Here is a 26676-nt window from a genome sequence, read left to right on the forward strand (position 1 = left end):
TTATGTTATGAGCAATTTAATCAAGGTACTTTTGATGAGCTTCATTTTCCATAGACAAAAGTGTGCAGGTGAGAGCTGACAGACAGATATTGATGCCTTATGCTTTGGAAGAAAATAAAAAAGCTGTGCTTGGTTTAGTTTGCCTCATGGCTGGTGAGGACTGTGGTTCAAAGAACCAACGAAGTGCGTACATTAAATCAAGCCTTTCCCCAAGGGAGTTCATCTCAAAGCTTTAGTGTGTATTTCTCACTGGTCTGACTAACACCGGAGAGGCAATGTAGATACAGTAGACAGCACGGACAGAGGATCACTGTACAGTATGAGGTCTCAATGTCAGTTCATAGTTTCTTGTTTCTTTTGAGAACCCCTCTTTGTGAGTATTAACAGTAATTTATTCAACAATATCTGATAACTTACACTGTTTTAAAACAGTCCCGGCTCAGGTAGTCACACAAAAAATTCCCAAAAGTCCCAAAATATATGAATCGTAGTGTTGCCTTGTCTTTGGGTTGTACACCAGTGTATCCTTTCCAGTGATGACAGTCTATTAAGTAACTCAACAGTAAGGTAAATTTTGTAGCATCAACATTAAGTCCAAATTTGGCTTCTTTTTGTATCCAAACCATCATACAGTATCATGTTAAAATATTGAACACATGGTGTGCTCTCATGGAGTCTCATTGTCCACCAGTCTAGAGATCAGTCACTGCATCTGATGCTTGGTGGGTACTTTGGCCTTCAGCGACGATACAGTGCTCTGACAAGAATGCCAGAGTTTGATGGTCCAGATCTGTGAGCTTTAAGAACGCACCAAGATCTGGTCGATTGTCCTGTTGGTCAACTTATCCGATAGGTCATCAAGCAACCACAATCCTCTGTGTCTTGAAGAAATAGTTTGACGATGAATAGTTCGACAATTAATGAAATATGCTTATTCGCATTCTTGCCAGGATTAAAAGGATCATGTCTGTACGCTAACAAGAAGCTACCTTCAGCTGCTGGTTACTTTAGCTTTGCTTAAAGACTGCAAACAAGGGGAAATATCTAGCCTGGCTCTGTCCAGATGGAACAAAATCCATCATTTCTAAATTTATCAGAATTTAACAAACATGATATAATGTGTTAATTAGAGAGCTTTAGAGGTGTTGGTAGGAGGAGCCAGCCAAGCTGTTTCCTCTTATTTCCAGTCTTTATGCTAAGATAAGCTAACCATCTGCTGGCTCAAGCTAGCCTACATATTTACCATGCAAGGAAGCAAATAAGCATAATTCCCCAAAATTCTACTGTTAAGTATTAACATCTCAGATGTGCAACAACACAGTCAAATTCTGTGCAAGAAGACCTGCTGAACAGTTGAACATGTTGAGTGATACACATAATATATCAAAACATTAAAGAAAACACAAATTTTTGTTATGAGGCACTACAAAAGTAGCAGTGTCTGGTAGTATAAAGGCGTGTCAGCACCACTTATGGGGTAATTTGACCAACTGAAGCAGTCTCCCAAAACCTCTGTGCGCTCCTTTGTACAGTATTGTTTTAGTGGAGAGGTTGGGGCCTTGAAATCCTTTCCTTCTCCATCCTCTCCTCCTAAGCCAGGATATCACTCCTCTTGCTGCACCAGACCACCAGGGCGATCATGGCCAAAGTGAGGAAGACAGGGATGAGGATTAGGATGGTTAGCGTGTCGTCCGGTGGGTCCACCCATACCACCTGTTCCATGGTGCAGTTGGAGAAAAAGTGCTTGTGTATGCGGATAATGTAGCTCTCCACCAGAGGATTGGGCCAGTAGCAGTCGACGATGTGGGACTTAGTCTCTGTGCAGAGGGTGAAGATGTGGTACTCACTGGGGAGCAAAATGGTAGAAAAAGAAAGAAAGGATTAGAAGAAAATCCCCACTGACCTCTGTTTTTGCAAAGGTGTCTCTGGAGCATTTAAAAAAAATGGACACAGTTCAAGGTGTGAAATACTGAAGTGCATACTGAACTACATATCCTAATGGAGCTGGACCATCTATTAAGACTAGAATGACCTAATGTATTATAATCCAGGTTCTTTGAAGGGCACACCACCATTTAAAACCCTACTATGGTTTAGCTAGCATTAATCAAAGCATTGATTTGGGAAGTAATCCATCATTGTGACTGGGGATATACTGCCTTTTACTCCCTTTTTTGGCCCACGTTCAGGGCTGCTCAGAGCCTTCATGGAGCTTTCCAGGCTTAGAGTTCTGCTTTGATGAATCCATTCAGCCAGCATTAATCCCTCTCCATCCTTAACTACCATTTCACCAGGTCCAGATTTTTTTCCCATGAATCCAGGAGCTTTTGGAATATTTATACTGTTTGTATGTATCTTCAAATCTGAAGATGAAATCTTTACCATCATTTCTACCTAAGGGAACATTCTGTGATATTAAAACGACAAAGAAGGCACAGCTGGTAAAATGTATTTTATCAGTGTTTAACATGTGATCATCTTGAAAAGGATATGAAAAATTTAAGTTTTAGCACTTTGAGTTTATACTTTGCCGTCAAAACCTTCAAACGTCAAAACCCTTTTTTCAGCTTCTGTCAGTGTTTCTGCTCTGCACCTCTGTGAAGCAACGTTGTTGCTGAAAAACGCATGGGTGAATAAGCATGAGCTGTCATGATAGCAGTTTTTTAAATAATGATTTATTTATTGCGTATGTCTTCTTTTTGATAGGTCATATAAAAATGTAATTAAAGTATGAGGTGCCATTACTGCCCTGTACTTCCTTATCTTTGAATTTGTAATGCTAATGTTGTTTTAGTTTTTACAGTTACCCACAACCAATATTTAGAGTTAGAGTTTGTATTTAATCACCAGACTACTATTAGAAAACAGCAAACATTAGCAGGAACAAGAGGCCGTTATGACATCTGAAATATATGAGACTGTTTCAATCCACTGGCCTTTGAACAAACCATTAAAGTTAGGCTCTGACGTCAAGCTGCAGCCATTGTTTTGAAAAACCTTTGCTTATCCTCTACAAATCACATAAAGCCTGCTTTCTGTAGGTGACATATATATTGTGAGGATTCTGTGCATAGGTGGCAAAAAGACACCATAAGCCTGTGATGAGAAACGTATTTTGCTGAGAAAAGCATCCTGTCAAATCTGAACTCAGCAACAGTAAAATATTATATCAGCAAAATATTATTGAATGAGCGGAAGCTCATATGGTCCATGTGACGTTCAGCACCATTCAGATTTATACAAAGTCGTCTTAAGTTAATGGTATGTTCTGTCGGACAGATTGAAAGGATTTCTCAATGCACATGTACAAATCTTTTCTTTTCTAGAAATGTAGTGTATGTCATTGCTAATATCTTGAGAAAGTGGCAGCAGCGAAAATGTTTGGGGAGATGAAGAGAGTAACAGACGTCTGTATCAGAGCTTTCAGGCAGAAGTAATCAAAATGCAGCATGCAGGACTGTAGGGAATAATAGACATATGAAGTTATTTCCCAGATGTAATGTGTGACAGGCTTTCAAACTGAAGTCGACACACAATAATCAGGAAAAAGGATATAAATAACTATATCAGGTTCACGGTCGATTTACTTACTGATGGAGGAAACTTAGTATTGAACATGTTATACAACTGTGAATATGACTGCACACACAAACACATACAAAGCACATGTATACACTGGCCTGCGGGTACTAATAGTTTTGTACTTGAAACATTAGAGAGTGAGAAAGCTGTTTGGGGGTTTGTAGTTCTGAAAGGAAACTGTTTACTGATAGATGTGGTCATTTGATGCACCTCCAGTGATATTTGAATACTGTCTGACAAGAGACAAGAGAATAAATAGCATGTTTCCCAAATGTTAAACTATTCCTTTAAACCTAAAATAAGAAAGCATTGAAAGATTTGTTCTACTGCTCCTGCTATTCATTACTATATATTCATCACTATACACACTGTAATATTTCTGATCTTCTTTTGTTGGTTTGAACATGCACAGTATCTGCATCACTTGATGAAGTGGGAATAAAATATTGAGGTTTCTGAATCTGTTTTTTCATTTCATTTCAAAAAGTGGTGTTTTTAGAGTAAGTTCACTTGTTGTTCCTATATACTTCTATTCTTATTCTGATTTTAGTGAACAGGATGTAAATCATGCAGTGACATGCACCCTGTCTGGTAGCTCGCTGGCATCAGTGTGCAAGTGTGTGTGTGTGTGTGTGTGTGTGTGTGTGAATGGCTCATGGTTGAATGAGTGGAGAAAACCTTGCAAAGCGCTTTGGATAAAAGCACTACATAAATGTAACTGTTTAGTCATTTCTCATTCTCTCCCTCCATGGCTGGCTGGTTTACAGTTGTGTCATGTGGACAACTTAACCCACTTAAAGTGAGGCTTGCTCATCGAAATGGTCAATTAGTTGTCATTAGTGGCCGCACAGACCAGCCCTGATGACTTTAGCACAGCATCTGGTCCATGACCATAACAGTGAAGACTAGAAGGTCCAGATAGACCAACACCATTGCTCCTGTTCCTGGGAGCTCAACATTAAGGCAGACTGCGCCCAGAGCTGTGAACCACTCAGGGTGGAAAATCAATGTTATTAAAGGTACATGATTGATGTGGGTTCAAACATGCACAGCCTCTTAGTGGTCTGTCTAAACCCTTCATTGTGTGTTCCAACAAGCTCCTACCAACCCATTTCAAACAATAACAGTCATGTTGGCAGAGTGTTTGGCCGGCAGCTATCACTGCAGAGAGGCATGGCTCATTTGTCAAACAGAGGAAGCTTAGCAGGGGTCACTGCTTGTTTAAATACAAGGCCCCTCACTCTTCAGGCCTGATCCTTCTCACCACTCTCCTCTTCCTCTTGTGCCTCTGCCCTCCCTCTCTCTCTCTCTCTCTCTCTCTCTCTCGCCTTCTTATCATCTTCTTCCAGGCTCCAAAGTAAACTACTGCTTACTAAGTCCCTGTATCCTCCACACTGAATTAAATATTGTGGACATAACGCCCAAATGAATAATTTTTCTCAAGAAAATGTGGACTCTCGCAGGCAGAGTTCACAGAGAGGCAAGTCATGCTGTGCTTCCCACGGCATTTTGCCTTTTGGCATTTATGTTCTTCCACCTGTCAGTCACATTTGATGTATCAGATCAGATTTTGATCAAAGGCAGTTCTGCCTCTTTAAAATCTCTGTCCATGTCCTCCTCAGTTTTGAGTGAGTAGGCATTAATACTACAGCAGAGTTTGAACAAAATGTGAAAAACAGAGCCCGGACATTACACCACCCATCCTGCACTTCAGGTAGACCAAAACAGCACTTGAAAGAATCCAAAAAACACTTTACTATTTATAGTTGTGGTGGAGAGTCTTGAGTTATGCTGATTCTTTTGAAACCAGCAGGAAAGAGAGAAAGAAGACATGGCTGTCTGAAAGTCAGAAAAGCACCCCTGTTCAGAAACAGACTCCCTCACACTGCCTTTAACTGTCTGAGTCTTCAATGTACCTGTAAATAATTTCATTTTTATTAATTAATTCTTATTACTTACTTACTTAATTCTTATTTTCGCATGTTTTCATTGCTTTAAGAATTTACAATGTGAAATTGTTCTGGAAGAAGAATTTAGATCCTTTATGTACTGTGCATAAAACTACTAATAGCACACCTGAAAATACTTCAGTACAAGAAAAAATTGTGCATTTAAAACACAGTAAAATATGCATATACTTATCAAAAGTAAAAGCATTCATTGTCCAAATGCCCCTATCAATGTTTGACTATCATATGTGATGTTTTTGGATTAATACTACTGTTTCAGGTTGTGTTAACTAACTACTTTATACTGTTGGGTGGTTCGATCTACAGTAATGCATTATATTCTATAAGATCATCATAAGTTCAGAAAATAAAATCAGAAAAGATCTTCTTGGACTTTGGCTTCAACACCAGTGTCTGTGACACCATTTGGACTTGAGCTCTTTACGTAAAAACATGTGTTACTTGTGTGTAATCAGTCCATTAAATGGTCATTATCAGTCATCATCGGGAGCATGAGGTAATGTGGTCCGCCTCTATCTCCTGATTGGCTAATTGGCCATTACTATCTATTGGTAAGCTGGAAAGACCGGATCTAAGCGGCGACGGCTAGTGGCTGTAGTAATTATGACAGGAACAAAGCAAAGGAGGAAGCAAGGTGACGCAGTATAAAGAGTGATGAGGTCCACGTTGGACTGAGGCTGGAGCTGTGTCAAGTGAGAGGCACATGTTTATCATTATTACCATGATGACAAAGGTAACGTTACATCTGTCACTGTGGATGTTAATAACTGATGATATGAACCTTTTGGCCTACTGGAGGGTACAGTTGGTCCCATCTGAAGTATTCTGGTTGTGATAACATTGGATAACAGGCTATTTAATGGGCTGATAATATCTGAGGCAGATGCTTCTTTAAGCACACAGTGGAAGTATCACGGTTGCTTCATATTCAGGCCAGTGTTTTTACATTTTAAGTTTTAAATTTTACATTTTTTATTGTTAAAGAAGTGATAACGATCTTTAAACACAATTAGTCCAATATTCACTTTCTTTTAGCTCTGTTTTTGGTCTCCACCAACTGCTGTTGGACTCTTTAGCTGTTTTCGTTAACTTTGTCTGTCATTTGGAGCAGGGCAGGTAGGGTAGCATGGATTTTAGAGATTGTTTGCTAAAAGCTGCATCTGGAAACAAGATTTTTCCTGAAAGAAATAATGATGAGAATGTAACTGATGGATGAAGCTTCTTCCGAGAATCTATTGAATTTTTCCAGCAAATCCATGACTCAGATGATTGTTTTGACGTTGATTGTAATCTCCCATGTGTATGACATTGCACAACAAACTGGTCCCCTGGCTCGCTCTCTCCCCTTCTGGCTCTTCAGTTGAAGGAAAAAAACGTGAAAGGCCAAAGGTGAAAGGAAGGAATGAGGTGAAAAGCTGGATAAAGATAGATACAGATGGGTGGTCTGGGCTCAGATGCTTTTTGAAAACAGCTCTGGTTTTGGGAAGCAAACTTCCAGCTGTTCTCCCACCCACAGACGTCCAACCAGCTGCAGGAGGCTGAGATGGATTACAAGGTTTTATTTTAATTTTTTATTTTTTTTTAGAAGTGCCACCATGTAGGGCTGACAACCCCTTAAGTAAAACTACAAATATAGAGCACTCAGACGGAGAAGACAGCAGCACTAGAAAAAAGAGAACCATTAAAGATAAGTGCTTAAAAATATGGACGGCTTTTCTGTGTCCAGATGTTTGACAGTTTTCTGTTCTTTGTTATTCAAAATGACACATTTGCTCTGGAGTAACTTTTAAAAGCTGCTTCCAGTTTAGTTTCCTGATAGCACATGTGCCTTTCCATCACTGTCAAATTAAAGCTGCAAATTTAAGGGGCAACTAATGTACAAAGAAAAACCTACACTTAAAACTGATGCATCTTGTGTGTAGAGAAGATTCTCATCTATTCTCAACATCAGTACTTCGTTTTGGGCCAACAGGCAGAGTTTCTGGGCTGTATCTTGAAGGGTGCTTTTTTCTGTTTCTCTTGTTTGAATAATTGGGAAAACTGTTTCATAGCGAAGAACACCAGAAACAAGTAAACAAGTACAGCTATTCCCACACTTGTGTGCTTAAATCTGCTTAAGAACATCAGGAAGGAGTAGGAGTGTGTGTGTTCCTGCTGATAATCCATGTTACGAGTATAGGAAATCAGGTTCGGCAGTGATAAAAGCCTCAAAATGCAATTTCAGCTGAAGTGATTCTGCGTGTGAGTGAATGCCTCTGTTATATGTGATGCAGACAAATGCATAGCTGTACACAGACATGCCAGCCCAGTCTTTACAGTGGGGGCAGGCGAAATGTGCATGAATCTTTGTAGAAATGAAAAAAACAATGCACTCCTTATAAGTCCAGAGCTTAGTTTACGATCATCAGATTCAGTTTAACAGGTCGCTGCCTGCACAGTGAAAACAGAAACTGCTTCCAAAATGTAAGAAATTGGGGTTAATAGGATGTCCAGAATTCCACCTGGATCATTAATATTTATACTATTTTTCTTCACTTAATATACATGATTATGAGCTACTCTCCATAGTCATACCTGATGAAATGTGTGAGGTTACACCAATACTGTGGATCTATGTGACCCATGTCCCGCTTGAAGTCCTCCCCACAGACCTCCACCTCCCACTGCAGACGGGACTCATTGCAGGATTTCCTTGGCCGGGGGGGAGTGGGCTCTATGTTGAAGCTGTCAGTGGCTGAGAGGACACAAAGGAGAGAACAGAGCATTTACAAGCCACACACCCTGCTTTTGTGTGTGTGTGTTACTTCTGAACTACTCAAATGAAACATGACAAAGATGGATGTTCCTGGTCGTTTTACTTGTATTCCTGTATTTCTTGTAACATTTTCCTTTTTCTCATTATGTTCCACCCTAAAGCTATAACTTGGTGGATGCTGCTCTAATGGATGGATGGATGGATGGATGTGCTTACCTAACAACCCTCTTGTCATCCAGGCATTGACTGTAAAGAAAAGAAAATAAGAAGTTAGTTAATGTTATTTCTTTATATTTTTGATACACAAACTGACATCTCTGCTTCTCACTGTAATGTTTGTTTTTATGGTTTGTATGTGATGTGATCTGTGGCCCATGTTCTGACCGTGGATGTATAAAGAGCTTCCAGTTAACCCTACGCTCATTTGAATGTGGATAAAATGATTCAATTAGCTTCTTCTAGACTTTTCGAAAGTTATTGGACCAAATAAATCAAATTCTGATAATATAATCATATCAAAATTTGTAAATGCTGAGGGGAGGAACAGCCACAGTTGGATGAGGAGTTGCAGGTCTTGCTGCAGGGAACCAGCGTGGTAAACAATATCTTTTTCCACGCCGCATGCAAACGGTTTGGCATGAGGATATTGGTTCTGGGGACAACATTAACAGTCTGTCAGCTGGTTAGTTGGTCCACCACTTTGTTTCCAGACTGAAATATCCCAGCAGCTTTTGGATGGATTACAATGAAATTTTATTTTAAAAAAGACATGTCAAGTTCCTTGTGATCCTCACCACAGTTAAAAGGAAGGTTAAGAGTTTCCCTCTAGTGCCACCATGAATTTGACATTTGTGATTTCTACATTTGTAAAAGGTCTCAAGAGCTATTGGATCGATTGTCATGACATTTAATACAGACATTAATTTTCCCCTCAGAGTGAACTGTAATAACTTTGTTGATCCCATGACTTTTCAACCAGCACCTTCATCAGGGTACAATTTCTGCCCTTATACCTGCAGGTGAATAGTGACGTTTGCTTAGAAAAGGTTGGTGACCACTAGCCCTATCATTTGTGACATGTACAATTTTCTGTGTTTTCCTTTTCTCTTCTGTCCAGTCTTTCTGAGAACCTCAGACAGAGATACAGAAAGTAGGAAAGAGATAAACAGAGACAAAGAGGGAACAAGAATTCAATATTACATCTGAGAATTGGATTCCCAATGATACCTCTCAGTACAGAAGTGTGATTTTTTTACACAAAGTTGAAATTCACTTTTCTTCCATTCCCTGTTCTCTGATCCAAACTCTCACACAGCAGCTCATTTTTGCTGCAGTGGAGTGTTTTTGACTGACCAAAGCTAAACGTGCTGCTGCACAGGAAGGTGTATCTGCCTTTGAAGTGCCACGCTCACAAAGCAGAGAATCGGTTTGAAAGACGCCCTGCAGGATAAAGACTGTTACCAAGTTAGCGAGCTAAATATAGAGACTTCCCCGGTTGAGCTTGTAAGGATGTTTTGAAGTGGAGTGTTTGTGATGTGATGACATTATTTCAACTTGTGTGTTTGCCTTAGATATTATAATTAGAACAAGCATTTGAATAGGTTCTGGGCTGGTTTTATTTTGGGTGTTTTTAAGGTATTTTAGATGTTGTTTCACCAGATGACAAAAAAAGCATGAAAAATGGTCAGATTTACTGTTGCTTCCAAGGAATAGTTTGACATTGAAGTATGCTTGTTCGCTCTGCTGTCAAGACTTAGATAAGAAAATTGATGCCAATTGTGTCAGCAGTAGTGGTTTTAATCTTTAACTCTATGCCAGAAAGCAAATACCAGTAAGTGCATTTCCCAAAGTATTTAACTACTGCTTTAACTGTTGCTTTAGATTGTGTGCAAATGTTTGGCTCTCGTGTAAAATCTAGTTAAATATTTCTCTGATTAGGGTCCTGCGACATTTTCAGAGTGTGTTCTATAGCAAAGCCAAATCTTTCAGACAGGTCGAAGATGAGCAGCACTGTGATGACCTGACAAGGATTTATTATGGGAATCATGATACACCCTGTCTTTTAAAAGTCAGCTCAAACTAGTCCTTCTTTACTAGAAAGATGTCCCTTAAAAAGGTGTTTGTTTTCAGTGATTCAAAGTGCCAAATACCAGGCTCCAGTAGCACGGGACAAAATCCTTTCGTTAGTTGAATACTTGTGTCTCCACTTTGTCTCAACATACCTCATCTATTTTTACACCAGTTCGTGATCTATGTTTCAGAAAAAGTCAAGGAAACCTTTGGAAAACTCCACTGAACTGGACCAGCGCCATTTGAAGATTTAGCAATAGCATAATAGGAGGAAGAATGTTCCATCTTTGAATTCCTGTCAGTAATGGATTTCAACAAAAAAAGGGAAAGGCCAGTGAAAGCCTTTCTATTAGAGACACTGAAAGATCACAAGGACATCTGAGACACGCTGTTTCAGAATAAAAGGGACTCTGGGGGTGACAGCCGAGTCACCCTCAGCTTTATTAGACGGGATCGAGAGACAGATAAGGCCACTGCCTGAAAATCCCAGAACTAGCGAGGGGTCACAGATTCAAATCCATGTGCTCATCTTTTCCTGCATTATTATCTCAAGACATGAAATCCGCTTCCTGCTCTCTCCTCAAAAAGGAAATTAGAGAATATAAAGACGCACGCAGACAGAAAATCATTTTTAAGATTTCTTCACTCAGTCAGAGCACAAAGAAAATGTCATTTTTTGTGTACTTATCAATACATCAACCCAATGCTCTCGTGGCACATTATTGTGAACTCAAAAAATTGAATTTTGTAAGAGTTCTTCATCTCTGATTTCAAGCCTTGGCTTTCAGCCCTCTGCTTCCCACAGGTCTCCTTTTGCATTTAATTTCTCCTGACAATAAGCCTCATGCAGGCGAGTTCAAAAATAACATCTCGTATATAACATCCAACATAAATACATCTTGAGTACATAAGCTCCAGAAATCAGCAAATCCAAATATCTCACATGCACTTGTTGATAACAAACCACTTACCATATCATGAGCTCTGTTGGAGCCTTGGACAACATTTAAAAACAGATTACATCACAACATTTTTCAGATTAGTACATGTTGGGGCAACATTTGCTGATACTGGTTGCTGGTTTATCTAAGAAATAGAGCAATAGAAAGAAAGACACTGCCAATATTCAAAGTTAAACATTTACACATCAAAAATCCTCAAAAAGTTTCCAATATTTCATCCAATTTTTGTACTTGACAGGGTGGAAAAACATCTGACTTAGCTTCTCTGTTGAAATCACTAATAACAATATTCACACTGATGATAAAATATGAGTCTAATCTCACGTTTATTACTGATCATTGATTTATGCTTGTACCATACAGTTCATGAAGTGATTAACAAACACTGGTTGGATTAATAAACCAAAATACTGTAAATCCCAGTAAATGCTTTGGTTTAGGTGCTTGTATGTGCAACATTGACTATTTTGTCTTTTGAGTATGTGGCCTGACATGATATGTTGGCTTATATTTTCTTTATGTTACCACAAACATGAAATTGAACTGTTCATACTGTTCATGTTGTTGATCAAGATTCTCGTATGCTGTTGACAAATAGACCTGCCAAAGACACTGTTGACTTCTCAGTTATTAATAAGCACGAACAGGATAGAGAACTTGGTGAAACTAAATCAAATGTACTCTTATTAGCTTTATGAACTGAGGAGAACACAGACAGGTTTGGCATCAGGAGTGAGTGAGTGTGTATGTGAGAGATTTGGTCGAGTTATACAACGACTCATGAATTATAGCAGCTTGTTGCATCCTTCATCATCATCCCTCATCTGTGTGACAGTTTGGCCAAATCAGTAGCACTATGCATTTACATAGTAGATAAAATATTAGAGAAAACAACTGCCCATTTACTCTTCTGACGACATGAAGCAACATTGGCATTTGGATTTGTTTGGTCACCAGATGAATTTAAAGGAATATATAATTTGATATTTTGGGAAACAGGCTTACAATACAACCAGCGTTCAGTTAGCTGAGTTTATCATAAATACTTTAAACAGGAGGAAACAACTAGCCTGGCTCTGTCCGAAGGAACTACAATCTGTCTGTTCCTCATAAAATCCAAATTTAGATTCTACAAACACTCCATAAAGCTGAGGGGAACTGTGGAGTTTGCTGATAATTGTCTGTGGGTTCATCACTTCAAGTGTCTCCTTTCATAGTACAGGTAGTCATTTGAGCCATTGCTTATATAAAACTATTAATTAGGACAGTTTTTAAGTTTGCAGAGAGCATGCATATCTGTATAGCACAGAGCTCTTCAAGACGAAGCGTAGCTGAACAGCAGGGACAATCACCAATAACCTGCCTCTCTTCTCATGCCTCTGCAGAGATAATGAATAGCAGCAATGCAATTCATCTATAGTGGCCTCTACCTCTATCACACATACTTAAAGGCTGTCAGTTGTGAGATTTTAGCAATGATTTCTCATTTTACTGACAGCATGAGTGTCTATTTGCAGTCACTCTTTGTGAAAATGGTTTTTGAATTGGATGAAGTGAGCTCTGCAAGACAGATGACTGACAGTCTGTGTTATTCATATGGCATTTCCACTTCTTAGAAAACATAAATGATACATTTAAAAGTAATCTATCTTAATTAATTCACTCACAGCTTCTCAATAAAAACAGCAATTTAATCTTGTGGTTTCTATAGACAACTGAAATGTGAACTCTCATCAGTCACTCGTGGACGGACTGTTTTCACATCATTTATCAGGCTGTCAGGTTCCTCGTCTTTAAGGGTCATGGAGCTGCGACTGCTGTTGCTGAGAAGCAACTGGTCAGGCAGCAGAGCAGAGAAAAGACACACATACACACACATAAACACAGATATGTTAATGAACGCTTTCCTGGCCAATGGGAACAGCGCTGGTCATAGATCAAGCCCAGCTCGTCATGATATAATTGAATCAATTATGATGATGAAAAGGGAAACTGACTGCAAGAGCATCTAAGTTTTTTAAGCATCACATGGTGTACCATGGTGGCAAATTAACATCTTAATGGCTTATTCCATTAGATCCTCTCTTGCTTTGAATAAAATTGCACTCCTGTCTCAAAAAAGAGATGTTTTAATTTGAAAAGATACACTAATACAGCTGTTTGTAGAGCAATAACCATCTGTTTCAGAAAACACAGATGCAGTAAACCTGGCAAAATTAACCCATATTACCCATACTACAGGATATTTATTAGATTCTCTGCATGTGGGGATTTAATATTAGCAGGATGCAAACAGGCTGCGATTATTAGCTTCCTTTAAGCCTCCACGTAAAAATCCACCTCCATGTGAAAACTAAACTTGAGCAGGATGCTTGTACCTAAAAGCAATGGTTGTTAAATACTTGTTGATAAGAGCAACATTTAATCTAACAGCCTTTTACGCTCAGCTCAAACTGTCAAGTCAACTGAAATGCAGCCTCCGTGCTACATTAAAACAGCATTACACATGTGAATTATGCAGGCCAAGCAAAGCTGTTTTAAAGAGGGAGAGAATTCAGTGGCGGTGCATGTAGATGTTACATACTGGCTGACAGCGTGGCGGTGGAGTATCACCTCTGCTGGCACACTATCACGCCATCATACACTGCCTGTTAGGCCATCCTGATAAATATAGATGGCATGAAATAGAAGATGAAAGAAAATAGATGAATTGCCAACACTGTCAAAACAGATTTAAAGGTAAGGCAGGGTTTGTTTAACAGCCTCTGTCTTATTTCAAGTCTGCCTCAGTCAGGAGGGTAATGGCTCAAGGTGACCAGTGTAGAGGAGGGTTTGTAGTAACAGTCAAGTTTAATTAGAGGGATATTTTTTTTTTGCATTTGTCTGCACTTTTCTCTTCAGATTTGATCTCATAAAACTACAAAATTGTTTGTTAGTTTAAACACATGGAAAGATAAAATAAAGCACAGGATATGAAGAAGTTCTTGTCTGATTGTGCATCAGTGCCTACGGCTGTAATGTGTCTTGTTAGTACAACCTAATCTGAGAAATTAAAAAGGGAAATAAATCAAGCGTTCATTTGTCTCTTTCTCTTCCTGCTGCACCATCTGTCGTCTGCTCTGTCAGAGAGGCAGACCAAAGGCACTGACAATCAGCTGAGGTTTCTACAGGCAGATGGAGAGGAAGAGGAAAAAAGAAAGGAGAGGAGGTGGTGAGAGAGGTAGGAAGAGTGAGGAAGAGAGGAGGAAGGGGGGAGAGAAATGCACTTTGGTTTCCTGAACATTAGAAAACATGAATGTCCATAGAAAATGTTCAGAGGATGATTCTGATTATGAGGGTACTGATTTTTCCTTTAGCGCCACTATGAGGTTAATATTTAAGATTTGAGGTCAACTACTAAATGAATAGTTGATACGGATACTCATGGTCCACAGGGGATAAATTGCAGTAACTTTGATCCCCTGTCTTTCATTTAGTGCCAGTACTTCGGTTTATGAGTACATATGTGCAAAACTAATGACATTCCCATCAGCCTCAGCTGTAGTTTGCATTTTTTGTAAATTAACAAATGTTAGCATCCTAACATGCCAAGGGTAAACATTATGCCTGCAAAACATCAACATGCTATTATTGTCATTGTGAATGCACTAGCATGCTGTGTGTTAAGACTCCACAGCCACAAGCATGACTGTTAATCTTGTTTTCCCTTTATTCTAAGGGTAAATAATACATTGAACAATTATATAATAAAAAATTATGTCTTGAGACAACTGCGACACACTACAAAAGAGTCAACAAAATAAAAATAAACAGGTATGAGTATCCAAAACTACTTAAAGTAAAGTAAAAACAAAACATTTAGAAGCAAATGTTATGAAAAAGAGTTATCATTCATAATCAACTATGACAATTTTAAATTTCTAAATAATCACAAAGATTATATATTAATAAGGAAATTTGTAATGGTCCTTGTATAGATCCCTGGGGCACACTCAAGCAGGAAGCAAGAAGCAGAGACACCAAACTGGAGCTGTGAACTTAATTATGTCACTCATCAACTTAAATAAAGTAGTTATAGTGCTGTGTTGTTGTACATTCACCAGCAATGAAGACCACTGAGGTGTTTCCAAGGGGCATGTGAGGTGTCTAAGGCAAAACTCTGCATGTCTGAATAAATGTGAGGCTCATTTTCATTTGAAAAACACAACTCGGTATCTATGAATACAATCCTGACCGCCCTCTCTGCTCTTTGGAGATCATGGAGTTCTTGGCTTTCAAGCCATGCCGACCCCTACGATCACCAGCTGCAGAAAAACAACAGAAGCAAGCTAGATCAATGAGAACAAAACCCTTTGAAGGAAATGCTTGTTTGTTTGCGTTGCAGATGACATCTAAGCAGGCCAGAAGGAAGCACAGGAATAAAATGGATACCTTATAATAGTGTAAAGGTCAAATGAGATGTTTGTGAGGCACTGAAAAACAGATTCAAAACAGACAGAAATAGACAGAAATTTGATAATAATTAAAGTTAGAGAAGCTGTAGGGATTTGAACTAATGGCTTTTATGTCACACATTCATCACCTAAAAATGTTTTGGCAAGATGAAATAAAACATTGTGCCTGGATAAAATGATTCACCTTTCACCTCCTTTAACACTGACTGAGGTTATCCGACTGCTGATAACTAAGGGGCAGCTTGCTGTTAAGGAATAACTTCACTTCCCGTAAGATGAATATAAGGCCTATAAGGTCTATAAGCAGATTTCAGGTGAAGTGCTGAGGCGTGTGATGTGCCTAGAGGAAAGGAAAATCATAAATAAGATCTCTCCTTTCTCTGGCCTATTTTTCCTTGACAAAATACCAATATGAGACGTTGACCATTTTTCACACTTCTCAAATTCAGCTCCTGAGAAATAACCCTCCACTTGTTTCATCCTCCATCCTAATTTAGGATCTTAGGATGCTCTTTTTTCGCTGCACTGATCTTAATTTGTCTGAAATACTCTGCTCTTGAGATGATTGTAAGATCAACTTGGTTGGCTTATAAATGAGCCTGCACAATATGAGTAATTTGTCTGTCATCAAATTCAAATCTGAACAGGATAATTTGTCTTAGACTGATGTATTTATTTCCTCCTTATATATCACAGGGTTAGGGTTAACAGGCCAGAATTCAGCTATCCCCCAAAATGGAGACAAAGCGAAGACTACTGGACAGATTGAGCAAACAGAGTTTGTACATTTATGTCCATAGTGTAAATATCTATTTATCATTACAACATATATTTATTTGTTATTGCTTATTTTCTACTGTTGTTTTCTTTACTCTTTTTTTCTATTGTTGCTGCTGTAACATGTGAATTTCCCCCTATGGGGGATCAATAAAGAAAAGTCTAAGTGTAAGTCTAAGAGGGCAGAAGCTACATCAGTGCTCTGCTGATTGACCTGCAGTAGTAACTCTTTGACAGACAGACAGAGATAGACTGGCAGCCATCCCTGTTATCAGCAGAGCTGTCTGACAGGGATATGAATTACTTTGCAGCAGAGCACTACCATAAGAGGCCACCACAGAATCCTAATCATACCATCCCACTAGGAGAGTCATGTTAGGTCACAGAAAGCATCGCTACAAATTCTTTGGGTTATGAGAGCAGATCTCTGCTGGTCCACGGTTGGAAAAGAAAGGAGAAAACAGACTGTTGAGTAACAATATAGACAAGCTTCTTCTTCATGTTGTGTTAAAATGTAGTTCTCTGTGCAACAGCAAAAAAAATCTAAATCTTGCATTGACTTGAGTACAAAGTTTTGTTCAGTGTTTGAATTAATAACAAGCTATTACAATAGACAAACTGTGCTCATGGTCCCTGCACCAACTCATTTATACATAACTGTGTTCGACTGATAAAAGAACCAATATCTCTGTACCGAAATTGTTGATTACATTTTATGTCACTGTTGAATAGCTCATAATTTTTTCTACTGTAATCCATAAATTGCAGAGTTCCATCGTTATCCCCCAAATACATTTTCTTCTCATGCTTGAAATGCCTCTGAGCATTTAGGCTGTCATGGGTACCAAACCTCTTCACTCGCAAAGACTAATAAAAACCTACAAGAGTTCAGTTCTTACTTCTTTACATACAGTGCATTAGAAAACAGTTCCAAATTATTGTGGGTTATCCTGAGTAACTAAGACATTGTTTTTGGAAAGAGATTAAGCATCTAAAATATAATATATAATATAATAAGAATTAAAGCTGCATTGTTATTATTATTTTATTATTAGTTGGGGGCAAAAAAAAGTGGCAAAATTCCTAAAAGATACTAAAATTCTCTGTGAGTTTGTCTCTACAAGCAACCTCTATCACATTATACATCCATGATCCTTAATGATTATAAAAATATTGATTACTGCAGCTTTAAGTTGTCATAATAAGCCACAAGCTATATGGTCCTATATTCTCCTAATTTGGAATGGAGAGCAAGTAGTTTCATTTTCATTGAACAGCTGATTGAAAGGTTGCCAGTGCAAACTCTTGGATCAGATGAGAATATCAGTAGATGGCATAGTCTCCTTGTCTCTATCTATTTTTGTTGTGCTACTACTCCTACACTTTTCTTAGTCACCTTTGTAGCAGTCAGGATTAAAATCTATATCTACAAGTAGTAGAGAGAGAGTGCTGTTTCTACAGCATTACAAACAAGACAGAGGTTAGCTCTGCTGTAACAAAGTTTTAAACACGTTTGCCAGCTCATGCCTAACAAACATGATATCATTTTAAAGATGGATCTGTCATCTGTCAGTGACTGAGGATGGCTGCTAAGAGAGGACAGTTAAATCTTAATTTCCCCTCATGGATACCAGCTGTCTGCTGCTGCTGCTGCTGCTGCTCTGGAGCCTCGCCCTGATGAAAAGCTTCAGATGTTTATCACATTTCTGAGACTGCCCACAGCCATAGCAGAGACGGAGCTGCCACAGTGGGGCTTTTTTCTAAATGTCGTCAGCTTGGTTTTGAGACTATCTTACTCGCAGACAAAAGCAGTCACTTCCGTACAAAACAAAACATGCCCCTGGAACTCACACTGAGAAAGGCCTCAGTGATTTACTGTTGGGTGATTATTATTCACCTACCGACCGTTATGCCAGGTAAGGCGAACAGAAATGCATTCAGAGACTCTGTGAAGGAGACATTGGGATTAAAAACCTCTCTGAAGTTGGAAAAAGTACAATGAAGCTAAATCTGAGGTTGAATATTCCTCTGGAGGCAAAACATTTCATTCTTAAGGCCTTTTCCGACTGCTGACTGCCTACATGAAAGAGCGTTCTCCAACAAAGCAAAGCTTTTTAAAAGCAGCCGCTGCCACTACAGTCCTTGGCTGCAATTATGCACCATAGCGATGGTGCAGCCCTCTCTGTCACTCCATTTAAATGCCAGATCACAAACAACTTGGAAATGCATACTGACAGCTACTGTACAGGAGTGTGTAACATCATATAATTTCCACCCTTTGTTGGTACAACCAGCTTGCAAATCAAATCAAAAACCACCCATTTTTCATAGTAGCGTCTGTGAAAGCTAGCTTTAGCTAACTCTTCATAATTAGCACACCTTGTTGCAAGACTCTGGGTATTCGGACACCAGCATTATCAGCATGGATGTATTATCAGCTCCTGCATGGCTCTTCTTTGACCCAAAGCCAGGCGGTCCCCTTCTGCCGCCATCCCACTTCACGTTTTAGCGCATCTGTCTCACTGTGACCCTCTAAGGACAAGCAGCATAGATAATGGATGGATATAGGATGGATGGATGGATGGATGGATGGATGGGTTTAGAGCATGTTGCCACTGATTCTCTTTCAATCCAGAACTGGGCTGTGAAGGATAAAATCAAAGCCCACCCAATGAATACATTTTTACGTGCAGGACAAGATAAACCCACTCAAAACTGTCTCAAACCTGAGTGGAAATATACAGGCAGTTTCTGTCGGAGTGGAGTCTTCCATGTAGGGGGGGGGTCGAGTGGTCAAGGAGGGGGTAGAGGAAGAGACAAGAGGGGAACTCTGGGCACTTGGCAAACAAAAGCAGGAAGAAGGGGAGGAGGGGAGGTTGGGTATTGGATGACCATGATGGAGACAAACAGAAATAAAATGACTGTGGCAGAGAAGAGAGAATCAATGACGAAGGACTTTCTGGAGAGAAATTTTTTTTTTTTTTTTTTTTTACCTATTACACTGTTGTTATGCATGTAGGCTGACAACAGTTCGGGAGGTGGAGCAGGTCAGGGTGTGATTGCGGGGTTGATGTTTGACAGTCGTGGGTGATGTGAGCCTCAGTGAATGGCTTTTGGGATAACGGCTCTATATAAATGCAGTCCATTTACCATGTGGAGAGGAAAATTACATCCAAGCTTCAGTGGAATAGGCCCCTGTGGAGCCAAGCCATCTGCTTATGAGCTATCATGGCCTCTGTGTCGGAGCACTGGCGGTGCTGCACTGAGCAATGCATGAAAATTTTACCAGTTGTGGAACATCTAAGTAGATAGTTTCATCAAAATGTTTCTAGCATTTGTTGAGTGTATCCATATGAGCATAAACAGTTGCATGTTCAGACAGATGCACAGCACGGGCTGGTGGTAACATATATAGACCATGGGTGTGATTTTAACTAAATAGGCACAATCAGCACATTTGGTGAATTCCCTGTCGTTCTTCGTTAGCAAAGGTAGTCAACTGGAAAAATAGTATCAGAGGGGCAATGAAATTCAGGCAGTATTACCCCATGCACTTCTCCTGAACTCTCTGCAAGTGTTAGATTCTAAAACATCAAAGCCAAAAATGGCCTAAAGGTACTCTCTATCATCCCCTCTCTGACAAACCACAAAAACGAGCTCCACTAGAAGACAAAGCAAACATTTGTTTTTTGGAGTAACATCATGGCAGGCATTAATTATCCTCTTTCTGTAGCAAATGCTTCTGGCAGCGGTAAACGTTGCACGGCTACGCAGAGAAAGACAAAGCTGTAAACTTAGAGACTCAGTTGAAATGGGCCACTTTTGCCTTTAAAGATAAACAAGCTGTTTGAATTCAGGCTTGGCTCAATTGCACATGCAGCAAACCTGGCACCATGATATAAGTTCTCAACAAACACTCGAGCTGCACTCTGCCTCAATCTTCTGCCTCCTTTAGTCATAATGACAGATAAAATTGATGCTTTTCCCTAAATGTCCAAACTCGATGAAACACATTAAAGACTTCACCCCTGTGAGTAACGCAGCCCCCCCACACAGCCAATCTGCACTAAATATGTCAACTTGTTTTAGTGATTAATTACAGTCCCTTGGCACAATGTGTGTGACAGAAGCCAGAGTACAGCAGAGGAATGCATTATCACTCCAACTCTGGTCACAATCTCATCAGGGATGTGATGGATGTATACAACTGGACAAATAAACAGACACATGGAGGTTGAGGCCAATGGCGTGTGATATAACGCATGCATGTATACATGGATGGTCAAATCCATTCACACCAAATGAACCTCATCAATCGGTGTAACTTAGAAAATGGAGTGACTCAGTGGTGACATGTCTCATCCTCCCAGTATGTGGCCACACATGAAGATGAGCTTCTCCTGACAAACAGATTGCATCAAAGGAACTGAGCCAAAGGGGCTTCATTTCTGTCATCTATTTGATCAGAAGTGCCAATGACCTCTGCGTCTGAGGCTGTCGGGATAGTGCCAACAAGCTGTTCATCAGCCTGTCTCAGAGACAATGGGGAGAAAATGAAAAGGCAGCAGAGACACAAATTCAAATTGCAACACCACATCAGAGGCTGTGAGGAGAGATGGGGGTGCTATGAGGGCATTAACTGAACCACGACAGAAGTTGCCATTTTTGTCAGGGTCCAGTACCATAAAGGTGGAGCTACAGCAACACTTCAAGAGCCCTTTTGTGGAGGTGTCTTTGCTCTCTTTGCTTGAGGAGGAGAAAAACACTGTCCCCACTATATCTTAATGCTCAAATTGTAACACTCAAATCGTATTCTAATTGAAACCTCAGTATATTAAAACAGTACTCCGCCATTCTGGCATTGCTCTGACACAACATAGTTGGACACATGGCGTCACAGTTTCCAACAAAAAGGATCAAAATCAATTCAGGAGAACCAGAGATACTGCCTTTTTCATTCCACACAAAGTTTAATGACTAAATACTGATTTTCTTACCCTCCCTTCAGTTAAAAAAAAAACCAAACCCTACTGATGATTTCTGAACCGCCCCAAGTATTGTATTACTACCCAACACTAGAAATTCATTGACATCCAAAAAAACCTGAGCCCTCTACTGTAACATCATGAGCCTGCCAGCGAGCTTCATGAATGATCCCATAATGTTTTGACAAGTTCTTGCAGCTGTTGCAGACTCTCTCTGTGGTGAGGTGTTGTTAACAAAGGGCTCTCTGCAGTTACCAAAGCACCCTTAACACCTCGACATGAGTCAGGATCTGAATGTAAAAGGCTGTTTGAGTGTTAATTAAAGGTTCATCTCAGCATGCTTTAAAGTATCGACCTACACCTGATTCAGATAGTGTGTGCAGCATTACTGCCTAACAGGCTGGTTACAACAAGACAGTTATTTTTCTCATTCAATTCATCTGACAGCTTTCAACGTTAGATTGCTGTTGACAATTGACTGAAAATTACTTTTACAGAAAAATGTTTTATCTTCTGTGATTGGAATGTCTTCTGATCATTAAGCGTGGCCCTCTCCTGTCATCATCTATCATTACTTTCAGTCATCACACTTACTTTGTTAGTGCTTATTACTGCCTCTTCTATTCTCTGATTGGAAATCTGACAGGCCTTTGGCAGAAAACAATCCCACTGTCAGATCTCCTATAGTCTGATTTACACTGTTGCCCATTAAGTTGGAATAAAATGTTTTTTTTACCTCTTCTCATGAAATGATTGTGACAATGTGATTTATTCTTGATAAATAAAGTGTATATCTTCTCAACTTTATTGATCAAACTCTTCCAAACATATCACAGTGAAACTTAAACCACAATTAACCTTTTCAAACGGTGTATTCAGGCTTTAACTAAATTGGGGGTATTAAACAATTATTCCAACTTTATGGGCAACAGTGTATAAAGAGTGGAGCACACTACAGCTTCTTCTTACTGAAACTTTTGAATAGGGATCGCTCAAATAAAATAGGGGTCATGATAGATAAGCAGTGAGTTAATGTAGTGCCTCTACAATGGTAAATGGACTGTACGTGTATAGACCAGTTCTTGTCTTTTTCAACCACAATATTCACATTCACACCATTCATACTCAGATGGCAGGTTGCCAGTCTTCCATCAGGAATTAATCATTCACACACCCACACACTGTAGCACAGCTTCGGAAGCAATTTGGGATTCAGGAAACTTTGTTTTGATCAACATACATTCACTAAAAGTGCTTTCTGTTGCCACTAACAGGTGCAGAATATCATTCAAAGTGACTGACAACAATATTGAAAGGATCCCTACAGAGATAGACTATTAAGAACCTTTGTGTTTCACCAGGAATAGCTGTTATAGTGCTCGGCTCAAAGCCACCAGACTCCTTTGACAAAAATAGTAATTTTACACGGGAGCTGCTGGTCTACTGCTGTCTTGATCTCTTAGTTTGTTTTTGCCATATTGTGCGACTTTGGTGTTTTAGAGGGTTAGTTCGCATTCAGCAAGGTAAAATTACTGTTTTTGTCAAAGGAGTCTGGTGGGTTTGAATGGCACAATACAAAGGCTGTTTCTGGTAAAAACAAAAAGGATCTGACACTTCTACCTCTGCAGGAATCCTTTCCATAACGTTGTCAGAAACTTAGAATAACAATCTGAGCCTGTCAGTAGCAAAAACAAGCATTTTCAGTGGGCTCACTATGTAATTACCCTTGAGGGGTTACATTTCAGCTATAGCAGCCTGCCGCTTTCTGTTCTCTGCTGCAGGCGGAGGCGATCTACTGGACCAATTCCAAAAGTTGTTGTACCTGCCAGTCATTTTGAACCCAAAATATGTAAAAATTGAGCCCAGGTTTAAAAATACCAGAGTTATACTTTAAAGTCAGCAAGACATCAGCATTAGACTTCATTATGAGCAGGATGAGCTGAGAGACAAAGTTCAAGTCCCTTCTGGCACATGAATCTTTCACAGGCAACTGAAAGATTAATAATGTTCTTCACATGCTTGTACTGCAGTCGAGCTATAGAGGAAGCTACAAAGTAACACCGCCTGTGAACCAGCAACACGTTCACCCTGTATAGCTACAGGCTTTGTTACACCAAGCGTGTTTGCAGCTGAGCAGCCCTCCTCTGGGGCCATGTAGCATCTGATTTTACATCTGGGTGATTTTGCAACTGGGTAGTTGAAAGAATAAGGCCTGTTATGTTTTTTATATATAGCCAACACATCCTAGAAAAATCAACACGGTGGACAAGTTGTTAGTCTCTCTCGCAATATCTGTTGCTCCCTCTCATGAAGTAATGTATATAAATATTACTCAAAAAGCAGTAAATTGTGTATTTGTGGGGGATTATTTTCAGCAGCGGATTTATTTACAGAAGATAGATTGAGTGAGTGGGACTAGTCACAAATAAACTACAGTGTGTGCGTTCAAGATCACCCTACGTGACAGTGTTGCTCAATGGTGTGTTTTTAATAGTTTATGTAAAACAATGGAGATCTATGGCACAGATGAATAAGAAATATCAGGCTTTGAATACAGAGAAAATACTCACACCAGAATGTATTTGAAGTCACAATCAGCCCTTTCCTGATGTCCTGACTCAAAACAACATCTCCTCATTTTTTTACTCCACAAATCACTTGCCTTGATTACTCAGCTTGAAAGCATTTCATTTCCTGGAATGTGCAGGTGATAAACACCACCGTGTATAACAATGTCCATGTGTAAAGAAACAGCCCAGCATATGGACGTCAGCCACACACGTTCAAATGAGCTCAGCACACTGAAATCCCACCACAGGTCTATGAAGCGCATTTTGCAAGAAGAACTTTTTTTTTCAGTTTCCAGTGGAACAGAATAACCCTGAGGCATTTTCCCTCGCTGTGAATGTGTGTGGATAGCTGTTTATTGGGGTAAGCAGATGCTTCACAGTCAGTGGGAATCGCTCTTTTTTCTGCCATGCAGATGGGGACCTCATACTCTTCTTTCTGCTGCATCCACCACACTGGCCTTAGACTGAAGGTAACGCATCAGATTGACTCAGTTTGATTTTAACGAGTTATGTCCTGCTTTTCTTTGAACGCACGCCATCTGGCCTCCAACTTTCTCCTTCCCAATGGGGATCTTGATGGGAAACTTTTAGTCTAGTCAAGATGAGCCGTGGCAGGAAACCACCGCCGCTTGTCGTCACAGCATGGAAAAACAACCTCTGTGGTGGCTTTAATAGCAGCGGCTGCAGTCAGTCAGAGTGTCATTTCTGGACACTCAAAACAAAAAGGAGAGTGATAATCATTCATGACACTAGAACCAGCACTTTGAGAAAATGACCATCTAAGCTAGTTTTCTGCTTGGCCGTGCAGTACTTTGCAGGGTCACAGCTGTTGACATGGCAGAGATCCAGGGGAGTCCAGGCTGAAGGTCTTGGCTGGACATACACCACATCCTCCTATCTACCATATGTGCAAGTCATTAAAAAGACAAAATAACTCCTAAAGTGTGGTTGCTGCATGTGTTTATCCACCATCAGGTTTAGGTAGATTGCAACAGTCCTTTAGATAAGAGCCTGGCTTTGAAGTCCCTCTGAACCACAGACCTTGAAATTGAAATCCTGTATCACCTGGCTCATGTGTCCACATGGGGGCAAGCCAGGTAATTTCAATCAGTGCCAGACCAGCTGGTGCCATGACCAACAACCGCTCTCCACTGAGCACCTACTGAACCAGCTCCTGGGAAGAGTCACAGTGTTGTAAACCAGCTCGATATCTGAGCTCCTCTTCACGACTGAGTCACAGCACTGCGTCTGCTCTGCTGACAGTTACTACCATTACGGGCCATAATAAAAACAGCAGGTTATCCCCATCCAGGACTTCAGCACAAGCATCTAAACCCACAACATGACAACAGTTCAGCTAGTGTGTATGTTTCAGAAAGTGGATTCATCATCCACCACATGAGACATGATTTCATACATGATTTCCTCCTCAAACCACCAGTTAATGAGCCAGATCCAGAAACTCCCATTGGCCACGATATAGGTCAGGTCTGCCCACTGGAGCGTGATGCCACGGCATCGCCCTGTATTTTGCCCATTCAGTGCATGCTCTCTGAGATGTGATTGATGCTGCTGATACTTCTTAGTAATCCTAATTATGTGCACAACCACTCAGGCAGTGCTGCTGGACACATAATGTGACAGATAGACGTAATCTGCACCTGTAAATTCACAGTAACACACAGGGACACATTTCTTCTTGTGGTAACACATTTTACATCACAACTTGAGTGATGGAGGCTGGTGTTGTTGGGACAAGGTTTCAGCAAAAAAGAATTTAAAAGAAAAAAAATCAATTCCACTCACCTAAAATCCCAACGACAAAAAGTTTGAGCACTGCGAACTCATTTGTATTCATCACGCTGCGAGAATCCAGTCGGACTTTGGATGAAACCTCAGCTGCAGCTCCGTGGAAATGTGCATTTGAAGCGAACCATTATTAAAAAAAAATTATCCCACACGTGAGAGTCCGAGCTCCGTCATGCCTGGCATGGGAAATGTGCGGAGGGGAGAAACAGCCGGATGAAAAGGGGGAAAGAAACTGGGATCGTGATGTGTGACTGTCCCGGTGATGACCACTTCTCTCCTCTGTGTGAGCCGTCAGGAGTCAGAGCTCAGGACCACTCACACCGTCCCGCATCCTCTGTGGGAGGAGGAGGAGGGAGGAGGAGGAGGGAGGAAAGAGGGAGGAGGATGATAGAGGTCCTCCAAAGCGCTGGGGCTGGATCATCTGTAGTGCGCAGACTGAAAAGTGTCTTCAGGAGCTGGAGACATTTAAATATGAGACAGGAAACTGTAGTGGACATTAATGCATCAGACAAATGAGCACACACAACAAATATTACTGAGAGTGTCAAATTTAGCCTGGGACGATTTGAATTTAAATTATACTGTCATAGTAATAATACGTCATGATGATTATTATTATATGACTATTATGTAATTATGATTATATACAGAAAATCCATCTCCCAGGCTGCAACTGTTAAAGGGCTCCTTTTTTTTTCCTTAAGCAACACTGACCTCGTCTGGTTTGCTCTTAAACTGCACC

At 40.1% G+C, this 26676-nt stretch overlaps 1 protein-coding gene across 1 annotated transcript; it reads right to left on the bottom strand.

Annotated features, from left to right (window-relative positions):
• On the bottom strand, positions 1 to 26114 carry LOC139221067 (receptor activity-modifying protein 3-like). The gene is made up of 4 exons (XM_070852976.1): positions 25932 to 26114; positions 8524 to 8553; positions 8127 to 8286; positions 1 to 1846 (listed from the first exon to the last, which is right to left on the bottom strand). The coding sequence occupies exons 1-4, from the start codon at positions 25981 to 25983 to the stop codon at positions 1591 to 1593; spliced, it is 498 nt and encodes a 165-aa protein (XP_070709077.1). The 5' UTR covers positions 25984 to 26114; the 3' UTR covers positions 1 to 1590.
• Between the last annotated feature and the right edge of the window lie 562 nt (positions 26115 to 26676).

This window comes from Pempheris klunzingeri, chromosome 21 (assembly GCF_042242105.1).
Source record: "Pempheris klunzingeri isolate RE-2024b chromosome 21, fPemKlu1.hap1, whole genome shotgun sequence".
Taxonomy (NCBI): Eukaryota; Metazoa; Chordata; class Actinopteri; order Acropomatiformes; family Pempheridae; genus Pempheris; species Pempheris klunzingeri.